The 18,948-nt window shown below is 44.1% G+C and overlaps 1 protein-coding gene across 4 annotated transcripts in view; it reads right to left on the reverse strand.

Annotated features, from left to right (window-relative positions):
* CPT1C (carnitine palmitoyltransferase 1C) overlaps window positions 1–18,948 on the reverse strand; it is a 59,608-nt gene that overhangs the window by 26,023 nt on the left and 14,637 nt on the right. For all 4 annotated transcript variants that reach the window (XM_044281635.1, XM_044281632.1, XM_044281633.1 and 1 more), the window contains 6 exons: window positions 17,612–17,751; window positions 11,012–11,183; window positions 6,199–6,300; window positions 4,911–5,048; window positions 4,744–4,821; window positions 1,044–1,151 (listed from right to left, as the gene is read on the reverse strand). In XM_044281635.1, coding sequence (XP_044137570.1) covers window positions 1,044–1,151; window positions 4,744–4,821; window positions 4,911–5,048; window positions 6,199–6,300; window positions 11,012–11,183; window positions 17,612–17,751 — 738 coding nt within the window. The remainder of the gene's footprint in view (window positions 1–1,043; window positions 1,152–4,743; window positions 4,822–4,910; window positions 5,049–6,198; window positions 6,301–11,011; window positions 11,184–17,611; window positions 17,752–18,948) is intronic.

Here is an 18,948-nt window from a genome sequence, read left to right on the forward strand (position 1 = left end):
GTGTAGGATATCACATAAATCTCATGTATATTTAGCAATTTTTTTTTTCTGTGCAGAAATTGACCTGCTGTGCGGATTTCCAAATTCACAGCATGACATTTTTGTTTAAGGTTTTAGCTGCAGACTTCACCAATTTCCAGAGAAGGGTGAGATCTGCAGCAAAACCGCATCTAATCCACACCAAAATCCAGTTAGAAATTGCAGATTTTGGTGCAGAAAAGCACAGAAATTTTTGCGGATCTTGTGCGTGTTCACCTGCATCTTGTGCAGGTGGCCTAAGGGTGCCTTCACACTTTGCAAATTTTGTTGCAGAAATTTCTTGCAGTTGAAAATCAGTTCCATTCACCTGAATGGGCCTTGCTGAAATCCACGTTCAAGTAAACGGGACGGATTTTTAGTCATGAAAATTTCTGCAACAAAATCTGCAGCGTGTGAAGGCAGCCTAAGGCTACATTCGAACAATCGTATTTTGTTTCCGGGTCCGTTTCCGGATTGGATGAGGACCCATTCATTTTAATGTCCGTTCCGTAGCCACGCAATTGAAGATATTAAATGGGGGGACAATATCAGTGAAGATATTAAATGGGGGGATAATCCCTTTAAGAGGTGCCTAAAGGGAATGTCATGAGACATATTCAAATCCAATAAAATGCTAACATTGACAGAGTATAATTTGCACTAAGTTTAGATTCTGGGATGAGGACTCTAAGAAAAGCAGAATGATCACTACATATCCTTGGTAATGGTTCCAATAGCAGATGACAACAATCCCACAAACTATTCTGGAGCCATTGCCACTTCCTACCTACAGCAGTGATGATGAATGAAGATCTTCTGGTCTAGTATTCTTGTAACTGGTCTCCATGTGAACATCAAGCAACTACTGGCTACCTCTAGAAGCTAGCTTAGTGTCTACTGACCCAAGGGGTTACACCGGCAAATTATTAGACAGTATATAGCAATAACCATATATCAGAACATTATAGTACACATACTGTGGTAACACACAGTATCTAAAAAATAAATAAATCCTAGTTTCTTACCGGTTTCAATTCCTCGCGACTGAGCTTGCGTCGATACAAAAGCAAGGAATGCACTGTGTTACCTGCCCGAGCTGCTTGAATTGGTGTTGGTGTAACATACAGAAAGTCCTAATGTAAAGGGCAAAAAGAAATACCAAACATGAGTAGCATTTATTTTACATATAGTTGTCAAGGGGCACTGGAAACTTGTTTAAAAGGAGTAACATTAGGATATGCCATCACGTTATGATCTTGGGGAAGAGGAGAGGGGGAGTCAACTTCCGTGATCCCCACCGATCCTGAGAATATAGAGGCAGCACTAACCCAAGTCCCTTCCGTACAGGGGTGCAGCTGGCCCGTCTCACTTCAGTCTGGACAGCACGTGGCTCGGAGAGACAATCAAGGAAACGCAGTTCTGAACTAGCACTGCGGCTCCATTCTTCTCAGAATCAACTGGAGTCTCACAAGTTAGGCCAACATTGGTTAGAAAGTAACAGCATATCCTAGTGATATGCCATGACTTTATAGGATAGGAACAGCCGCGTAAAATAATCTTGAATTATTTTCAGAAGAACATATGAAGGAACCCTGTGACCTGGGCAGAAGCCTGTAATCTCTGAGTGCATGGATATAATAGAGGTCTTCAAGCATCACAGTATGGCAGCATGTATACCTTCAAAGTCATTTGATCATTATGGGCTTAGTCGTGGTTCAGCTGAACTTCCTCTCTTTAAAGGGAACGTCTTGCAAGAAATGGGACATACAATCCCGTGTGTCTGTTCTAACATGAACTGGTCACTAGACTGGTTAGCAAAGGACGACAGTCATTTATTATTATTATTTTTTTTATCTCATTCACATATTTATGTAGTGCTAGAGGCATACAAACTCATTACTAAACCCAGTGACAGAAGGCTGGGTTCACTTCCCGTTTTTTATCGGATCTGCTCAACGCCTTAGTGACCAAGCAATTTTTTTCATTGTCGCATTCCAAGAGCTACGAGTTATTTTTTATTTTTCCATCTATGTAGCAGGATGAGGGCTTGTTTTTTTTGCGGGACAAGTTGTAGTTTTTAATGGCACCACTTTGGGTACACATAACTTAGTGATTAACTTTTATTAACTCTTTGTGGGAGGAGTGGGGAAAAAAACAGCAATACCACCACTTGCAGCGTTCAGTTTTCAGCATAAATACAGTAGCATGATGACTTTACTCTCTGGGTCAGTACGATTACAGTGATACCAAATATATAAAACCATTTTTTACGTTTTAGTACTTTAATAAAAACCCTTAAAAATATATATATAATGTTTTTGCATTGCCGCAAGACCATGATATTTTTCTTCTTATTTCAATGGAGCGGTGTGAAGGTTTGATTTTTGTGGGACAACTTTTATTGGTATCATTTTGGGGTACATGACACTTTTAACTGCTTTTTATTTCCCTTTATGTGCCAAATAAGCAAAAAAACTGCAATTCTGCCTTTTTTTTTTTTAGGGTGTTCACCCTACAGAATGAGTACATGATAATTGCGTAGTGCGGGTTGTTATGGCGGCCATACCAAATATGTGGATGGGATTTTATTTTTGAAATCTTTTTCCATTGAAAGTATTTGTTTTTTTAACTTGGAGCTTTTTTTATTTACGAATTTATATATATTTTTTAACAATTACCAGTCCCACAAGGAGACATTAACAGATGATTTTTGATCTCTCACATAATAAACTGTACTGCTTATGCAGTATAATGTATTATACAGTCAGAGGCACACACTGCTAGGCACACGCTGCCTACATTAGGCTCCAGGAAGCCACGTGAAGAAGAATGCATCCCACGCTGGTTGCTAATAGGAGACAGATGGAACTCTCTCTCCCTAAACCACTTAGATGCTGGGGTCAATAGCTTCTAACTGTGGCATCTAAGGGATTAAACTGCTAGAATTTATTTATTTTATGCATTTATATAGTGCTACTATATTCTGCAGCGCTTTACAGACTATATCATCAAGATGTCCCCAATGAGGCTCACAATCTAAGTTCCCTATAAATATGTCCTTTTCGTGTGGGAGAATCAGCTCTCCTCCAAAAAAAAGGCGGCCGCCCAGCCTATGGCCCCTCAGTGAGCGCTGATAGGCGTATTGGCGATTACTAGGTGGTTAACAGATACCCAAAAACATATGTGAATATTTTACACAGACTTCAATGTAAAAAATAAATAAATACTGTCACTGTTGTTGTTTTTTAGGGAGTCTACCTACCCTTGGCAGGTGGCAAAAAAAGAAAAACAGACAGTGGCGAATATGGGGTCTTTTTAACATTGAAGTCATTGTAAAACTGATGCCCTTCCATTGGCATCCATTTATATATGTTGTTTGGGGTATCATCTGCTAAACAGATGGTGTGATGATGAAAGGTGATGTGAATCCAGCTTAAAACAGCCATAAAAATTCAATGAAAAATATAATGTTAAAGTGATAACTCTGTACAAACAAATTTCATGTAATTATCATTATGCTGTGCCAGATTTGAAGCTCCTGCCCGCAGCCATGTTCCATGACCGCTTACATTCCTGTGCCTCGCCTTGGGTGGAGCAAAGCTACCTTGAGCCTAAAATCAAAGATCATAGTCTCACTCTACAAAACTTCTAGACTGCAGCGTATTATGCCTGCTGCTGTTATACAGAAGGACAACCAATCAAGCTCTGGCTCACATCCATGGTGGACCAGGTGGCTTTTGTTAAGCCCTTGGTTTCCGTGAAATCCTGTCAGCCTCCTGCTAGTGCTGCAGCAACATGTATGTTACAGCTGACACATGTTGCTGACTACATGGCAACTACTGGGAATGAGCAAACTTCTATTTTCAAGTTCGGCGTACAAGGTTCGGGTTATCTAAGAATTCCGTTATGGATTGATAAAGGAAGGAGTTAAAGGTGACCTCCATGTTCTACACACTGGAAGTTCAGAAACTGGGTTTCAGTTTTTTAACAATTTAGTAGAAAAGATTGGGTCAATTCAAAAGTGGCACAGATATACTAAGACTACAAACGCCAATCTAAGTAAGCCCATCAGTGCAGGATGAGGCACAGTCAGGGCACCAGAAATCCAACTTGTAACTGGTCTAGATCTGAACTATCATTTACACCAGTTTCCGGTGTAAATGATAGTACGTTTGTTGGGAAGTTTCAAGGCTTAAAGGGGTTGTCTCATCTGAGACAATAGGGGTATATGCCCCCATTGTCTTATAGGGGTAGGTCCCACCGCTGGGACCCGCACCTGTATCGGGAACGGAGCCCCGCAAGGTAGTGGCTGGAGGACTTTGGTCCAGCCACCACCAAGTACTCTCCCCATAGAAGTGAATGGGAGCGCACCATGCATGACTGGCCACCGCTCCCATAGCCAACTGGCTTGGCTATTTTCGACGGCCCCATAGAAAATGAATGGAGAGCGGCTGCGCATGCACAGTGCGCTCTCCACAACTTTCGCGGCTCCACTCACTGTATAGGTGCAGGTCCCAGCTGTGGGACCCACATCTATCAGACAACGGGGGCATATCCTAGCAATATGCCTCCATCGTCTGTGATCAGACAACCCCTTCAGGTTATGGTGCACATATGGCATGTGCCATTATGTGCAGCTTTGTTTTGAGATAATTTTTTTTTAGATAGTGGCGTAAACCATCTCACAGAATTACAAAAAGTTCTCTTTCACGAGCTCCTACTTACCATTGCATAATAATTGCTGTTTACCATAATAGGACCCCTTCCTCGGAGGTAGATGTATTCTTCCCACCAATCACTCACCTACCAAGAGGGAAAAGTGTTACTTCATTACATTTTGATAATTAATCTAGAAGGCAATATAATTTGACATCTTTCAGAAGAGCCCTTACATAGTTAGATGCCCACCAGGACTTCAGCTTCAGGTACCACTGAAGTTTGGGTCCAAGTTTAACCTCAAAATCTTTGGCGAGTGCGGTCATGCGTTTGAACTCCTCATCGGTCATGAGAGGCCTCACAGATTCCAGATACTATGGATAAACATTTAACAGGTAGGTTACATAGGCACTCATTTTTATCAAGTTTCACCTTTAACAGACTGTGGACAAGTTTCCATTACAGAGCAGGTAAAATATTTTTTCCTGACCCCTATAGCAGTCAGATATTTTCCCTGGATCACTTGAACATTATTCATCACCATATTAATAACTCTTGATGCCTATAGTCACTTGTGGCCTACAGCTTCCTGTCCAAGCGCTTCCTCTTCGTAATAATAGAACATGCAGTTGACCTCTAGAAATTCTTAACATGTCATTGAGCTGTTATGCATGACCGTATACTTTTAACCACCTATTAGAAATGGGCATCCAAATACCTTTGACCATGATGTACTGTATACGCATGAATAAAGAAATTCTATTAGGTAATCGTGATAATTACTCCCAAACCATTAAAGAAGTTATGTACTGACTCCACATACTGATGACCTACCTTCAGGTTAGGTTATCAAGATCCAATCATGTGGAACCGACAACCCTGCCACTAAACTTCTCTCTACGACTTCCACCGTCAGATCTACAACTTTGAACACAGGCAGCAGGCAGAACTACAGCTCCGTCTGAAGAGCAGTGGCAGGACTGGGTAACTGCAGCTCAGCAGCAGTAACAGCACGGGTAACTGCAGCTCAGCAGCAGTAACTCAGCACGCCACTAGGGCCAAATCCTATCCAGAGGATAGGTCATCAGTATGGGGACCCTGGTAAACATTATTAAAGGGGTTATCCAGGAAATTATAATGATGACCTATCCTCAGAATAGGACATCATTATCACATCAGCGGGAGTAAGAGACGCAGCACCATTGCCACTCCGCTGTTTCAGGGAGCCAATTAGCTTGCTGGAGCCCTGGAGAGTGTGGTGGGCTACCGGCAGCTTACCGAGGACAGCACCATACATTGTATAGCAGCTGTGCTTGGTATTGCAGCTCAGCCCAACTGAATTGAATGGGATGAACTGCAACTAGACCATGTGACCGATGTACGATCACGTTACATGGCCTAACATGCTGCGCTATTCTGTCTGACATTTTTTACAGAATCTGTGATGGAGGCCACTAAAGGCCTTTAACACACGAATGAAGTCTAAAATATGATATCATACATACGTAGTCAGAACAGGCTTACCTTTTGCATTGTGTCTTTAATTTTTGGAACGGGAAGGCGAGGAAGGGACGCCTGGTAACTGTAAAGCATGGGCTTACGGCCAGAGAAAATCTTCACTAAAGTCTAACAATAAGATAAGATAAGATAAGATAAGGAGAGTGTAAGCAGTATAATAATACAGTCTGCCTATATAGTTCATAGAAATGGATGTGGGCACGACTGGACTGGCTGCCATGGGAAAGCTCTAGAAATACTAACATGTCAACGGGTAAGCTGCTTCTGTATAGTTATAGTGGCACGCCACCATCGAGTAACACAGTTAACAAATTTAACTATATGGCATCTTTACATGACCGATTCATTATCTGTATCTATTTTTTGTTGCTAGTTTTACTTTTCATCTTGTTGTTTTATCTTTTACTCTGTGCTATGTGTACCCCCTGTCTCCAAACCAATGCAGGGATATACAGAGCAGCTACAAATCATTGGGTAACGGGTTCTTCCCATAAATACAGGGACTCTATCTCATCAGGTCTGTCAATGGACCAGTCACTACTGTCCTTAAAAGGAACCTGTCATCAACGTTATGCTACCCACACTAACGGCAGAATAAAGTAGAGACAGGCGAGTTGATTTCAGCGGTCTGTCATTTAGAAGTTAAAAGTAAGTGGTTGCCGAGAACCAACATCACAATCATTGCAGACTGGGCCTGGAAAAGAGTCCCGGCCACCTGAGAAGAGTCATGGTTATTCATGAATTCCTGCTCTCCTGCTGATGACTGACAGTCTTCTACCTAGTTTTCTCCCTTTCTCGCTAGTGGAGAACTGCCAATCATCAGCAGATGGGGAGAGAGCAGGAGATTAGGAATAACCTTGACTCTTCTCAGGTAGATTTGACTCTTTTCAAGGCCTGGGCTGCAATGATTATGATGCTGGTTCTCAGCAACCATTTACTTTTAGCTCATGAGTGACACACCGCTGAAATCAGCATTTCTGTCACTAATTTTTGCTGCCCTCAGTAAAGTTAGCATAAAGTTGATGACAGGTTCCCTTAAAGACCGGGCCTATTTTCATTTATTTTTCTTCCCTACTTTCCAATAGCCATAACCTTTCAGTTATTTTATTTTTTTGTTAACATAGCCATATGAGGGTTTATTTATTGTGGGACAAGATGCATTTTGGGAAAACGGGAAAAAAATTCTTCTGGGGTAAAATTGAAAAAACAAAAACAAAAAAAACTTACACAATTCCACCAACGTTTTTGGGGTTTTGATATCACAGCATTCACTGTGCGCTAAAAATGACACAACATCCTTATTCTGCAGCTCAATACGATTATGCTGATACCAGACTTCTACAGCTTTTTTTTTGTTGTATTACTTAAAAATAAATAAAAAATAAACTGAAAAAAATAAAATTTTCTTTGCATAACCATAACTTTGTTTTTTTATGGAACAAACTGTATATTTTATTGGTATTTTTGTGGTATGTACAACTTTGTGATCACTGTTATTCAATTTTTTTGTGGGGACAAGGTGACAAAAAAATTGCAAATGTGTTTTTAATTTTTTATTTCGTTTTGACATTTTCAGACAAAAACGATACCAAATATGTTTATTTTTTATTGTTTAGATATTTTATAAGTGAAATTGTGAAAGGGTGTAATCTAAACTTTTAATATTTTGGTGTTTTTTTTATGTAATACCTATTAGCGCCCTTAGGGGTCTATAGCCTGGGAACTTTTGATCCCTTGTCCTATTCACCCTAATAGAGATCTATAGAGATCTCTATTCACTGTAATAGAGATCTATTAGGGTGAATAGGATTTTGATGTGCTCCCTGCTGAGCTGTGCCTCATGTACAGCTTAGAAGGGTGGTTATTATGACAGCCATGAGAAGCCTCAGCAGGCCCCAGACTGTCATGGTAACCGATCAGAGCCGCTGCATCCCTCTGCCCAACCTCACAGATGCTGCGATTTTGGCATCTGACGGGCTAAATGATGGGTATCGACGCGATCGCTGTTCCCAGTCATTGCATCCAGGTGTCTGCTGTATTATACAGCCAACACCCGCTGTGTATGATGCAGCCCGCTCCATACAATTACGGGCACGTAATGCTGTACACGTAAAGCATTTTGCCTTAAGGGATTAAAGAGGGCAGCAGATTCTGATGACAGATTTGCTTCAATGCATCATTAAGACCCTACATCACAATGGGGTACTGATTGGCAAAAAAAGTTTTGGGGAAATATTTAATTACATAATGACTGGCCTATTTTGCGTCTTAAGGACCAAGCACAGTTATTTCATCCTCGCAATCCAGGAATCCTAACTTTTTCAATTTTCCATGGAATACATGCTGGCATCATTGCAGTGGTCACGTGGATGTATGGCCTGCCATTGCTCCAGGACAATAAACACCAGCAGGAATCACCACAGCATCTTGATTGGTACAGATTAGGGAGTTTTTCTGACTCTAAACTCCCACAATCACTTATTAAGTAATAAGTGATTGTGAAGAGTTTGGAGTCAGAAAAACGCTGGAAATTAAGCAAAATGACAATTCTTAAATATTACTTCATTATAAATAACTTATTTATTTCCCCATAAGATGCACTCCCCCCCGTTAACATTGGGGATCTGATTGGGGCTTTGAGTTGAAGTCTGATTAACACTGGGGGTCTGATTGCTGATCTGAGGTCCAATGAAAAATATTTTTTTGTCCTCTAAAACCTAGTTGCGTCTTATAGGGCGAAAAATACGGTACATTCCAAATACCTTTCATTAGTTATTATTATTAAAGCGCCATTCATTCCATAGAGCTGTACATATGAAAAGGGGTATACATACATAATACAGACAATTGCACTAATCATAAACAAGACGATTTACAAACTGGTACAGGGGAGAGGGCCCTGCCCGTGAGGGCTTACAATCTACATGGTTATATTGGCTCGTTTTGTCTAGCGAGCAATCATCAAGGGAAATAAAATGGCCGCCGTCCTATTAGTACACACAAAACCTGTCCTAATTACACAGCAGCAGAATTTACTTCACAACGCTAAGGTAAAGAGCTGCCTCATCCTCCTCTCTGCTCTGCTTGTCAGGGATTATGATCCACAATACAGATGATAAGATTTTCAGCTGAATCTCTGTGGGAATGGAGTTCATAAGGAGACATGAAGTAGAGAGAGCAGGGTGGGGATGTCGCCAACGAGCCGCAGCCTCACATTACCACAGTCTGTCCTGTCAATCCTGTCTGTACTTCAGGTCTCCTCCATTCCTACAGAGATTTAGATGAAGATCTTATCAGCTGTATTAAGGATCATAATCCCTGACAAGTAGAGCAGAGAGAAGGCTAAGGCAGCTCTTTAGCTCAGTGTTGTGAAGTAACTTGTCCTCCTGTGTTATTAGGACAGGTTTTGTGTGTACTAATAGGATGTATGGCAGCCATTTTATTTCTCCTAATGATTGCTCCCCAGACAAAAAGAAGCCATTATAACTAATGAAAGGTATTTGGGAATATATTTCTAATAAAGTAATATTTAAGTATTTTCATTTACTTATTTCCCAGGGAACCCCTTTAAAGATGACCTGTTATCACCAAATGCAGTGCAATCTGCCAGCAGCAGGTTATAGAGCAGAAGAATATATTGCTGTGTGGGTAAAGATTCAGTAAAACCTGTAATTTACACATTTAAATCTTTCCGCTTTAGGACTACTCGTGTACACGGTGGAGGTCTTAGCAGTTACAGATAGCACTCTCTTTGTAAGTGTGTATACATAGATAGCTGTACACAGGGAAGATGTTATCAGTGATTGATAGCATTCTCTGTATAAGTGTGTATTTATTTATTTATGTTAGGCACTTCCATAGCGCTACTATATTCCGCAGCGCTTTACAGACATTAGCATCCAACTGTCCCCAATGGGGTTCACAAGCAAAGTTCCCTATCAGTATGTCTTTGGAGTGTGGGAGGAAACCGGAGTACCCGGAGGAAACCCACGCAAACACAGGGAGAACATACAAACTCCATGCAGATGTTGTCCTTGGTAACCACTGAGCCACCGTGCTTGCCCATATGTATACATAGCATTCTCTGTGTAAGTTTAAATGTATAGATAGCTGTCAGTTACTGATCGTTGTACACAGTGGAGGTGTTATCAGTGATTAATAGCATTCTCTGTGTAAGTGAGTATACAGAGATAGCTGTCAGTCACTGATAGCTGTACATGGGGAGGTGTTATTGATAGTATTCTCGTATCCCTTCTCTACAGAATAGGGGATCAGTGTATGAGGCCCCTGCCGATCACGAGAATGGGAACCCATGTTCTCCATTTGGAAGGACGGAAAACGCACATGCGTGTCTGCCTCTCCATTCAACTCTATGGGATTACTGGAGATAGCCAAGTACAGGCAATCAACTAACTCTGTCAGCCACAGAGCTTAATGTGGTGGCAGCACGCATGCGGGCCTCTATCCTCATGATTGGTGGGGGCAGACACTGATCAACTATCCTGTGGAGAGGTTATAAGTTGTTGTAATGGGACAATCCCTTTAAATTACTTTCTTTCTAAATTTCTTAAACTTTCAAACAACCCCCTCATTAAAGAGAGGGATCATAACTTCTATCAACCTCTAGTAGCAAAGACCTACTGCTATTACAGAATATAGAAAAGGTCCACTTATGCTTTCCAAGCACAGCCCTGGAAGGATTTACCTTTCGAAAGATTAATATTTAGTTCTGTTGTACCAACAGAAACACACCCACTAGCATCCATTCAAGTGTTCGAAGTTCAAGTGAAACTTATTTGTTAAAGGCAATGCTCCTTACCAACCATAACTTGGTGGTGGCCGACATCTTGCCATGCTGCTCATACATCCAGCCATGGTATGATAGGAGTTGTTTTAGTATATAACGCATGGTCATGATGAGTGCAAACCACAGGGCCGTGGAGAAGAGCAAGGCGCTAATAATACTCTGTCCTTGGTGAGATAGGTAGTAACTGCAAAGATCGGAAAGGAAAAGTTATCTGAAAAAATGCTCATATCACAACATCACCAATTCAGTCTCTATGAATGCGGCATAGGCAAATCTGCCTCCGACTGTCCATGGCTGAAAGTAGCAGGCAACGTAAATGCTGGCTTTCTGTGAAGACTACAAAAGCTGCATACAATCTTCAAAGTCCAAATCTGCAGCATTTTACAGTACCAGCAAAATGAATACGAGTCTAAGGAATCTTACTTAGAGGCCTCTTGCACACAACTGTATGTATTTTGCGTCCGCAAAAAATACGGATGACATCCGCGTGCATTGCGTATTTTGCGGAACGGAACAGCTTGCCCCTAATAGAACAGTACTATTCTTGTCCGTAATGCGGACAATAATAGGACATGTTCTATTTGTTGGCGGAACGGAAATACGGAAACGGAATGCAAAAGGAGTACCTTCCATTATTTTTGAGGACCCATTTAAATGAATGGTTCCGTATACGGTCCGCAAAAAAAAAACGGAAATGAAAATACGTTTGTGTGCAAGAGGCCAGACGCTGAGTAAAGAATCTGCAGCATAAACTGACCTGCGAGGCAGATTTAAAATCAGCAGCATGTCAATTTGCAATGAGCCTTATATGCACTCCATGTGAATCTCAATAGCATACAGATCTGCATCTCTAATAAACAAAAAAATGATCAGCTGAGATACATCACAAACACAATTTCCCTCCTTCGTCTCCTCTCTAAGGTGGGAATACTCTTTAATTATTATATACCTAACATGTTATAACATAATTACGGTATTGTATGTTGCCATGGGATGTGAGCTGCAGTGGAAAAATCCCTGACAAATCCGATGAACACATGCGTATAAGCAGGGTCGCCAACAAGAATTTTTCTCTTCTCTAGACAACTTTTCCCCAAATCATGAACAGCCAACATTTTTTACGGACAAATTGAAAAACCATGATGAATGTTAAAGATTATAATACGTGTCTATAGCTCAATATACTGATAACACCTCATTACCAGCATTTACTGTGAGCTGGAAAAACTAGATTTTTGTACTTACCGTAAAATGTGTGTCTCTTTATTGTGGGACAAAGGCTTGACCGTGGGGATAGCTGCTGCCACTAGGAGGCGAGATTTTACATTAAATACAAAAATCTAGTTTTCTCATCCGTATAATTAGGGGACACAGGCTTGACCGTGGGATGTTACAGAGCAGTCCCAGGGGTGGGCCACAAACGAAGAAGCCTTCCTTACAATCAGAGAACCGCTGTCTGCAAAATTCTATGCCCTAGAGAAGCGTAGGAAGATACAAAGGTGTGTACTCTGTAAAATTTGGAAAAGGTGTGCAAAGACGACCTGGTAGCCGACTTGCACACCTGAAGGGCCTAAGCCCCATGATGTACTGCCCAAAGCAGAATGAGCAGTAACCCGGAAGAGCGGAGCCCGGTCACAGATGCGGTATGCTTCCACAATGGCTAAACGAATCCATCGGGAAATGGAAGCTTTGGACGCAGCCAGCCCTCGTCTCGGTCCCTCTGGAATGACGAATAGTGAATCCGTCCATCGGAAAGAGGATGTCTGAGACAGATAGATGCGAAAGGCCTGAACCAAATCCAGAGTGTGGAGCGACTGCTCACGAGGATGAGGTGGGCAGGACAAATGGGAGAATGATCTCTTCATTGAGATGGAATGCCGACACTACCTTTGGATGGAAGGACTGTACATGGGAAGAACTACTTTGTCCTGATGGAGGATAAGGAAGGGCGACCGACAGGAAAGAACCGCTAGTTCCGACACCCTACGGATGGAAGTGACTGCCACCAAAAAGGTAACCTTCTAGAACAGGAAGCGAAGTGACACCTGCTGCAAAGGCTCAAACAGAGAGGACTGGAGAGCGCTGAGCACCAGATTAAGGTCCCAAGGATTCAACGGAGGACGGTAAGAGGTCGCAGAGTAAGAGGTCGCAGCGCGCGCCACCCCCTGCAGAAAGGTCCGAACAGCAGAAAGCAAAGCTCAGTTCCGCTGAAAAATAATGGAAAGGGCCGAAACTTGCCCTTTGAGGGAACTGAGAGCCAGCCTCAAGTCCATGCTCGACTGCAGGAAAGACAAGAGTCGCGGCAACGAGAACCGAATGGGAGACAACTGGTGGCGTTCGCACCAACTAAAGTAGGACTCCCAGGTCCAGTGATAGATCCGGGAGGACGACGGATTCCTAGCACGAATCATGGTCTGGACCATCCGAGAAACCCCGAGCCATTAGTATGGCGGCTTCAACAGCCATGCCGTTAAATGTAGAGAACCTAAATTCGGGTGGAAGATCGGTCCCTGCGACAAGAGGTCCTCTCGAAGTGGAAGACGCCAGCGTTAGTCGGCGAGGAGGGAGACTAGTGATGCGTGCCATACTCTGTGTGGCCAGTCTGGGGGCCACGAGAATGACAGGCCGACCTTTGGACCAGATATTCCGGAGAAGATGCGGAATGAGAGGAAGAGGAGGAAACACGTAAGGAAATGTGAACTGCATCCACGGGATCACAAGGGCGTCCGATGCCCGAGGATCCTTGGACCTCGCAACGAAGTTCCCTACCTTAAGCGGGAGGCCATGAGATCCACATCCAGCCGACCCCATCGCTCGCAGATCGCGAGAAAGACCTGTGGATGCAGAGCCCATTCGCCGGGATCGAGTCTCTCTCGGCTGAGAAAGTCGGCAATCCAGTTGTCGACGCTGGGGATATGAACTGCCGACAGAGCTGGGACATGGCTCTCCGCCCAGGAGAGGATGAGCGCTGATTCAGACATGGCTGCGGGGCTCTGGGTGCCGTCCTGGTGGTTTAGATATGCGACTGCCGTGGAGTTGTCGGATTGAACCCGTACTGGATACCCACGGAGACGAGCTGTCCAATTAACCAGAGAGAGACAAATCGCCCGCAATTCCAGAATATTGATCGGAAGGGAGCGTTCCTCGCAGGACTAGGTGCCCTGGACCAAGAGATTGTCCAGAACTCCTCCCCAGCCCCGGAGACTGGTGTCCGTCGTCAACACTATCCAGCAGAGGGGAAGGAAGGAGCGGCCTGATGTCAGCATCGGAGACATCAACCACCACAGAAGATCTCCGCGCATCGGGGCAGGGAGACTGATGAGTCGATCCAGGGAGGATGTGGAACGGTTCCAAATGGTCAGAATGTCGCTGAAAAGCCCTGATATGGAACTGAGCATAGGGCACTGCTTCGAAGGAAGAGACCATGTGGCCCAGAGCCCTCATGCAATAGCGGATGGGAAGAGGCTGAGGCCGCAACAAAGAGAGGATCTGACGACCGAGAGTGGAGAGTTTGTTCTGGGGCAAGAATATCTTGGCCCGATCGGTGTCGAACAGCATGCTCAGAAATTTCAGCTGCTGAGATATGCGAAAACATGATTCAGAACCCACCAGAAGTGTTCCAGGGTGTCCCGGACGATGAGTAGGCTGTCCGCGTTGCCCGGAATGATGGATCCTTGATCAGGATATAGTACGGAATCACCAGTATCCTTCTGGCATGAAGCAGAGCCATGACTGAGGCCAGAATTTTGGTAAAGACTCTGGGAGCTGTGGCAAGACCGAATGGGAGGGTCACAAACTGGTAATGAAAAGGTCCCACTACGAACCGAAAATATTTCTGGTGACTGACGCAGATGGGAACATGGAGGTAGGCGTTCTTGATGTCTATCAAGGACAGGTACTCCCCCCAGGTAGCGGCAGAGCTCAAAAGGAATAGATTGAGGGCTTTGAGGTCTAGAATGGGACGTACCCTTTCTTGGGGACTACAAAGAAATTGGAGTAGAATCCACGAAAAAGGTCTTGAAGCGAAACTGGAACAATCCCTCCCTGCCGCAGAAGGGTGAGAATAGCCTGAAAAAAGGAATGGGTTGGCGGAGGGTGAGGTCAGGGGGATGACCGGAACTCCAGTTTGTAACCCTCTGGCATGACTTCTCGTACCCAGGCATCCGAGATGTGAGCTAGCCAGACATGCTGGAACAGATGAAAATGACCTCCCACTCGACTGGGTGGGCACCAGAGACCACATATCATACAGAGTAGGATTTGGGGGTATAGGGCTTGGAGACCTGCAAGGCTTGAAAGATGGTTTGCGCTTCTGCTCTGGGGCAGATTTGTCGACTGGCTGCTTCAGAGAAATTCCAAAAGGGCCGAAAAAGAGGTCTTTTTAGACCCGTTGAAGCACATCCTGCTCTACGGCAAATAGGTGATTTTATACCCTGTAGCATCAGAGATAATCTGATCCAGACGCTTGCCGAAAAGTCTGCTACCTGCAAAAGGGAGGGACGTCAAGGCCTGTTTAGAAGCATTATCTGCTGCCCAGCAAGATAGCCACAGGGTACGGCAAATAGCCACCAAAAGGGCTGAAGAGCGGGCCAAAAGCCTGGCTGCGTCCAGAGAGGCTTCACAGATGTAAGAACTGGCGTGGGAAAGTTGTACTGCAATATCCGAAAGTTCCTCCGAGGAGTCCCCAGAGGCGAGGCCCTGACGTAGCTGGTGCCAACTGCTTCAAAAGAAGATTTGGCAAAGGATTACAATTTCTTATCCCTGGGGTCCGAGAAGGAAGCCCCATCCACCATAGCCAAGGTGGTATTTAGCCAGGCGGGATACCGGAGGGTCAACAGTAGGCGAGAACGACCACTTCTTTGTCAAATCCTCTGGAAAGGTATAAAAGACGTCTAAACGTTTCGGCAAAGCAAAATGCCTGTCAGGGAAGTTCCATTCCTTGGAAAGGGAGAAATCAGAGCCACTTGGTGGTGGAGCAGAGCACGATAAGCAGAGGGGATCCAACTGACTGGATGGGAATTTTGAGCAACAAGAAGAGCATGCAAAATGTCACACGTAAGTGATTGCCAGTTTTGGGGCCTGGGATCTGGGTTCGGACATAGAAAGTAACTGTAGTGAAAGGTAGGAGGGCTAAAGTTAGACCCTGTAGGAAGCGGATAAAGTGTTCACCTGGCTTGTGTCCCTTACTGCAGCCTGCCTGGTGTTAGAGTCCGCAGAAGTCCTCCTGAGCAGGCGTTGGGCAGGGTCAGAGGAACAAGTGCAAAGAATTCATGCTAGGAAGCCAGATGAAGGAGGGGGAAGCGGGGAGAACTCATGTCTCGTCCCCCCCAGGCGATAATGAAAAGGAGAGCTGGCGCACCAACTGACTCCCCTTAGGGATCCCCACCCCCTGTACAGCGGTGCTGCCACAAGGAGAGGCAGCACCGCTGGGGGGGCCCAGAAAGAAGCTTGGCAAGCACAGAGGGCTTCCCTTTACCCCCAACCCCACAGGAGAGCTTTCCACGCAGCTGTTAACCCTTTCCCCGCCTGGGGGGAAAAGGCTTTGTGGGGGCCATACACAGCAAGTAACCTGAGAAGGGTATGGGGAAGAAAAAGGGGGTTTAGAGCCAGGAATACTTACCCGTCTGGCATGTTCTGCCCCCCTGGTTCCAGCCAGGTCACAACCTTAGGTATGTGGCCCTTTAGGGAGGGCTGCTACACCGGAAACAGAGGGGACTTGTCATGGGCGGCCATGGTGACCCGAAGGCTGGCGGGATGCAGAGGCTTTAGGAACCTTTGGTCCTCCTTGTCTTCTGGGGACTGGGAAGAAGCAGCAGGCTTGGGGACACCCTGGTCTCCCGTCTCCTGGGTGGGAGTGAAGGCAGCTAGAACTGCCTGTAATCTCGCTAGAAGAAAAGCAAAATCCAAAAAGGAAAAAACAAATATAAATATAAAAAAATAAAAATAAATCTGTAGACCTGCAAAGCAGGGAGGTCTGCCTCCTACAGACACCAACCTGAAAATGTTTTGGAGGGAAGAGCTCACACTTTTGTGCTTTGTGTCGCCTCCTAGTGGCAGCAACCATACCCATGGTCAAGTCTGTGTCCCCCAATGATACGGATGGGAAATGATCATAATTATCACCCATATAATCTGGTCAAGTACAAGTTGCCTATTTTTATGGACTGTTCAGAAAATTCTGGACAGTTGGCAACACTGCGTATATGTCACAGACCTCACCCCACATGTTGCAAAGGGTGAAATCAGCAGCAAAAATTGACATGGTGCGGATTTAAAGATCCACACCCCAATTTCTGCATCATGTGAAGTGTGAAATTCTGCTGCTATGGTAAAAAAAAAAAAAAAAAAAACTGACCTGTCTTCAGTCCCGCTGTTCCTGGCTGCCTCCAGTCCAGCGGGGACCAGAAGCAGCCGAGAATGGAGCCGCAACGCAGGAACGGCAGAAGTCTGGACAGGTAAGTGTTATTTAACTGGGCATGTCTATCCGGGGTGTCAGCTCTTAAGAAAGACAACCCCTTTAACAGGAGTATGTACAAAAAAACTAAACAAATGTATTATGACTTGCATATCAAAAGTAAAAAAATAAAATAAATCCAGACAGTGAATACATACCTTACAGGTAGATGTTCTTTGATTTTGCCAATCATCCCCATTGATGGGTCCACACGAGCATACATGGTCCCCATAATTGCAATTACCACAAAGAGCCAACTGGAAGGGCTGGCTGGATAAACTCCTGTGATGAAACTGTTCTATAGAGAGAAAGCGTAGAAGAATTACCAGAAGGATTCTGCATATATACATCCGTCTGTCTGTCTGTCTATCATGGGGTTCCTGCATGGGACTTTACTTTGATAATTAAGCTGCTCACTGTCCTAAGAGGCATTCCATACACAGCAGTTTTATGGTAGTTATTCCTACTTATTGACTCGCTTCTAGCTTTGGCTCAAACAACTGCTTTAAACCTGCAGTGGTGTTTTCCCCAAAATACTGAAAAGTTACAGCAATAAGAACGAAATCTCCGATTTTTTTTTTTTAAGGATCTGTTTCTTTCTTTAGACTTGGCATATGTGCCAGCGGTAACCTTATATTGAGTTCACATATATCTGATGCGTGCGGCGTCCATAGCTGGACAGAAAGACGCTGCATATAGCATATAACACATGCAATGAGACCTAACTGCTCCTATAATAAAGCATGGGATCGGTCCTTGCGTTAGTTTCTGTACCACCGCAGTAAGAATCAAAACTGAATGGTCAGATTTGTGAAGGGGCCTTGTAGCCTACAGAGGATATTCACTACAATGAGTAATGGAAAGCTATGAAGATGACAACAGGCTTAGCTGAGGTACACACTTTTCTGAATGTTTTCTACATGTAGTATTCTACACCTGGTGTGGACAAACTGCTCCTGAAGCACTAGCATAATGGAAGTGATCAATTATAGCTATCTTCATTCACTACATACTGTCAAAATTGTATCCTACCTGTGCTCTCTGTTCTGCCTAAAACCAACATCCTCCATAATCCCAAGGTCCAACTTCCGTCTCTAAGACTTTTCTCAAGCTGCACCAGTTCTTTGGAATGTGCCAACCCTGACAATCAGTTGACCCCAAAACATATTCAGGGTAGACTCACATTTCCTATCCATCTCGTCTCTGTTCCCCTCTTACTGCATTTTCCCTCAGAACCCAATGTCTTCATCCAACAGTATCTCCCAAACTCCATGCAATCAAGAGCACGTCATGTCTATACACGCACCCTGGACGGTGTATCTCCTAAGCACTCTTACTGTAAGCGCTTGCAGACAGAACCTTCACTTCTGTTGTCTGCATAGTTCATTAGTTTGTTACTTGTACGCTCAGGGGAATAGACTGATGCATCAAATCCAACAATGTATGCTTCTGCCAATACTATGAGGCCCATTACCTACACCGATTAGGTCATGGG

Source organism: Bufo gargarizans, chromosome 2 (genome assembly GCF_014858855.1).
Source record: "Bufo gargarizans isolate SCDJY-AF-19 chromosome 2, ASM1485885v1, whole genome shotgun sequence".
NCBI lineage: Eukaryota > Metazoa > Chordata > Amphibia > Anura > Bufonidae > Bufo > Bufo gargarizans.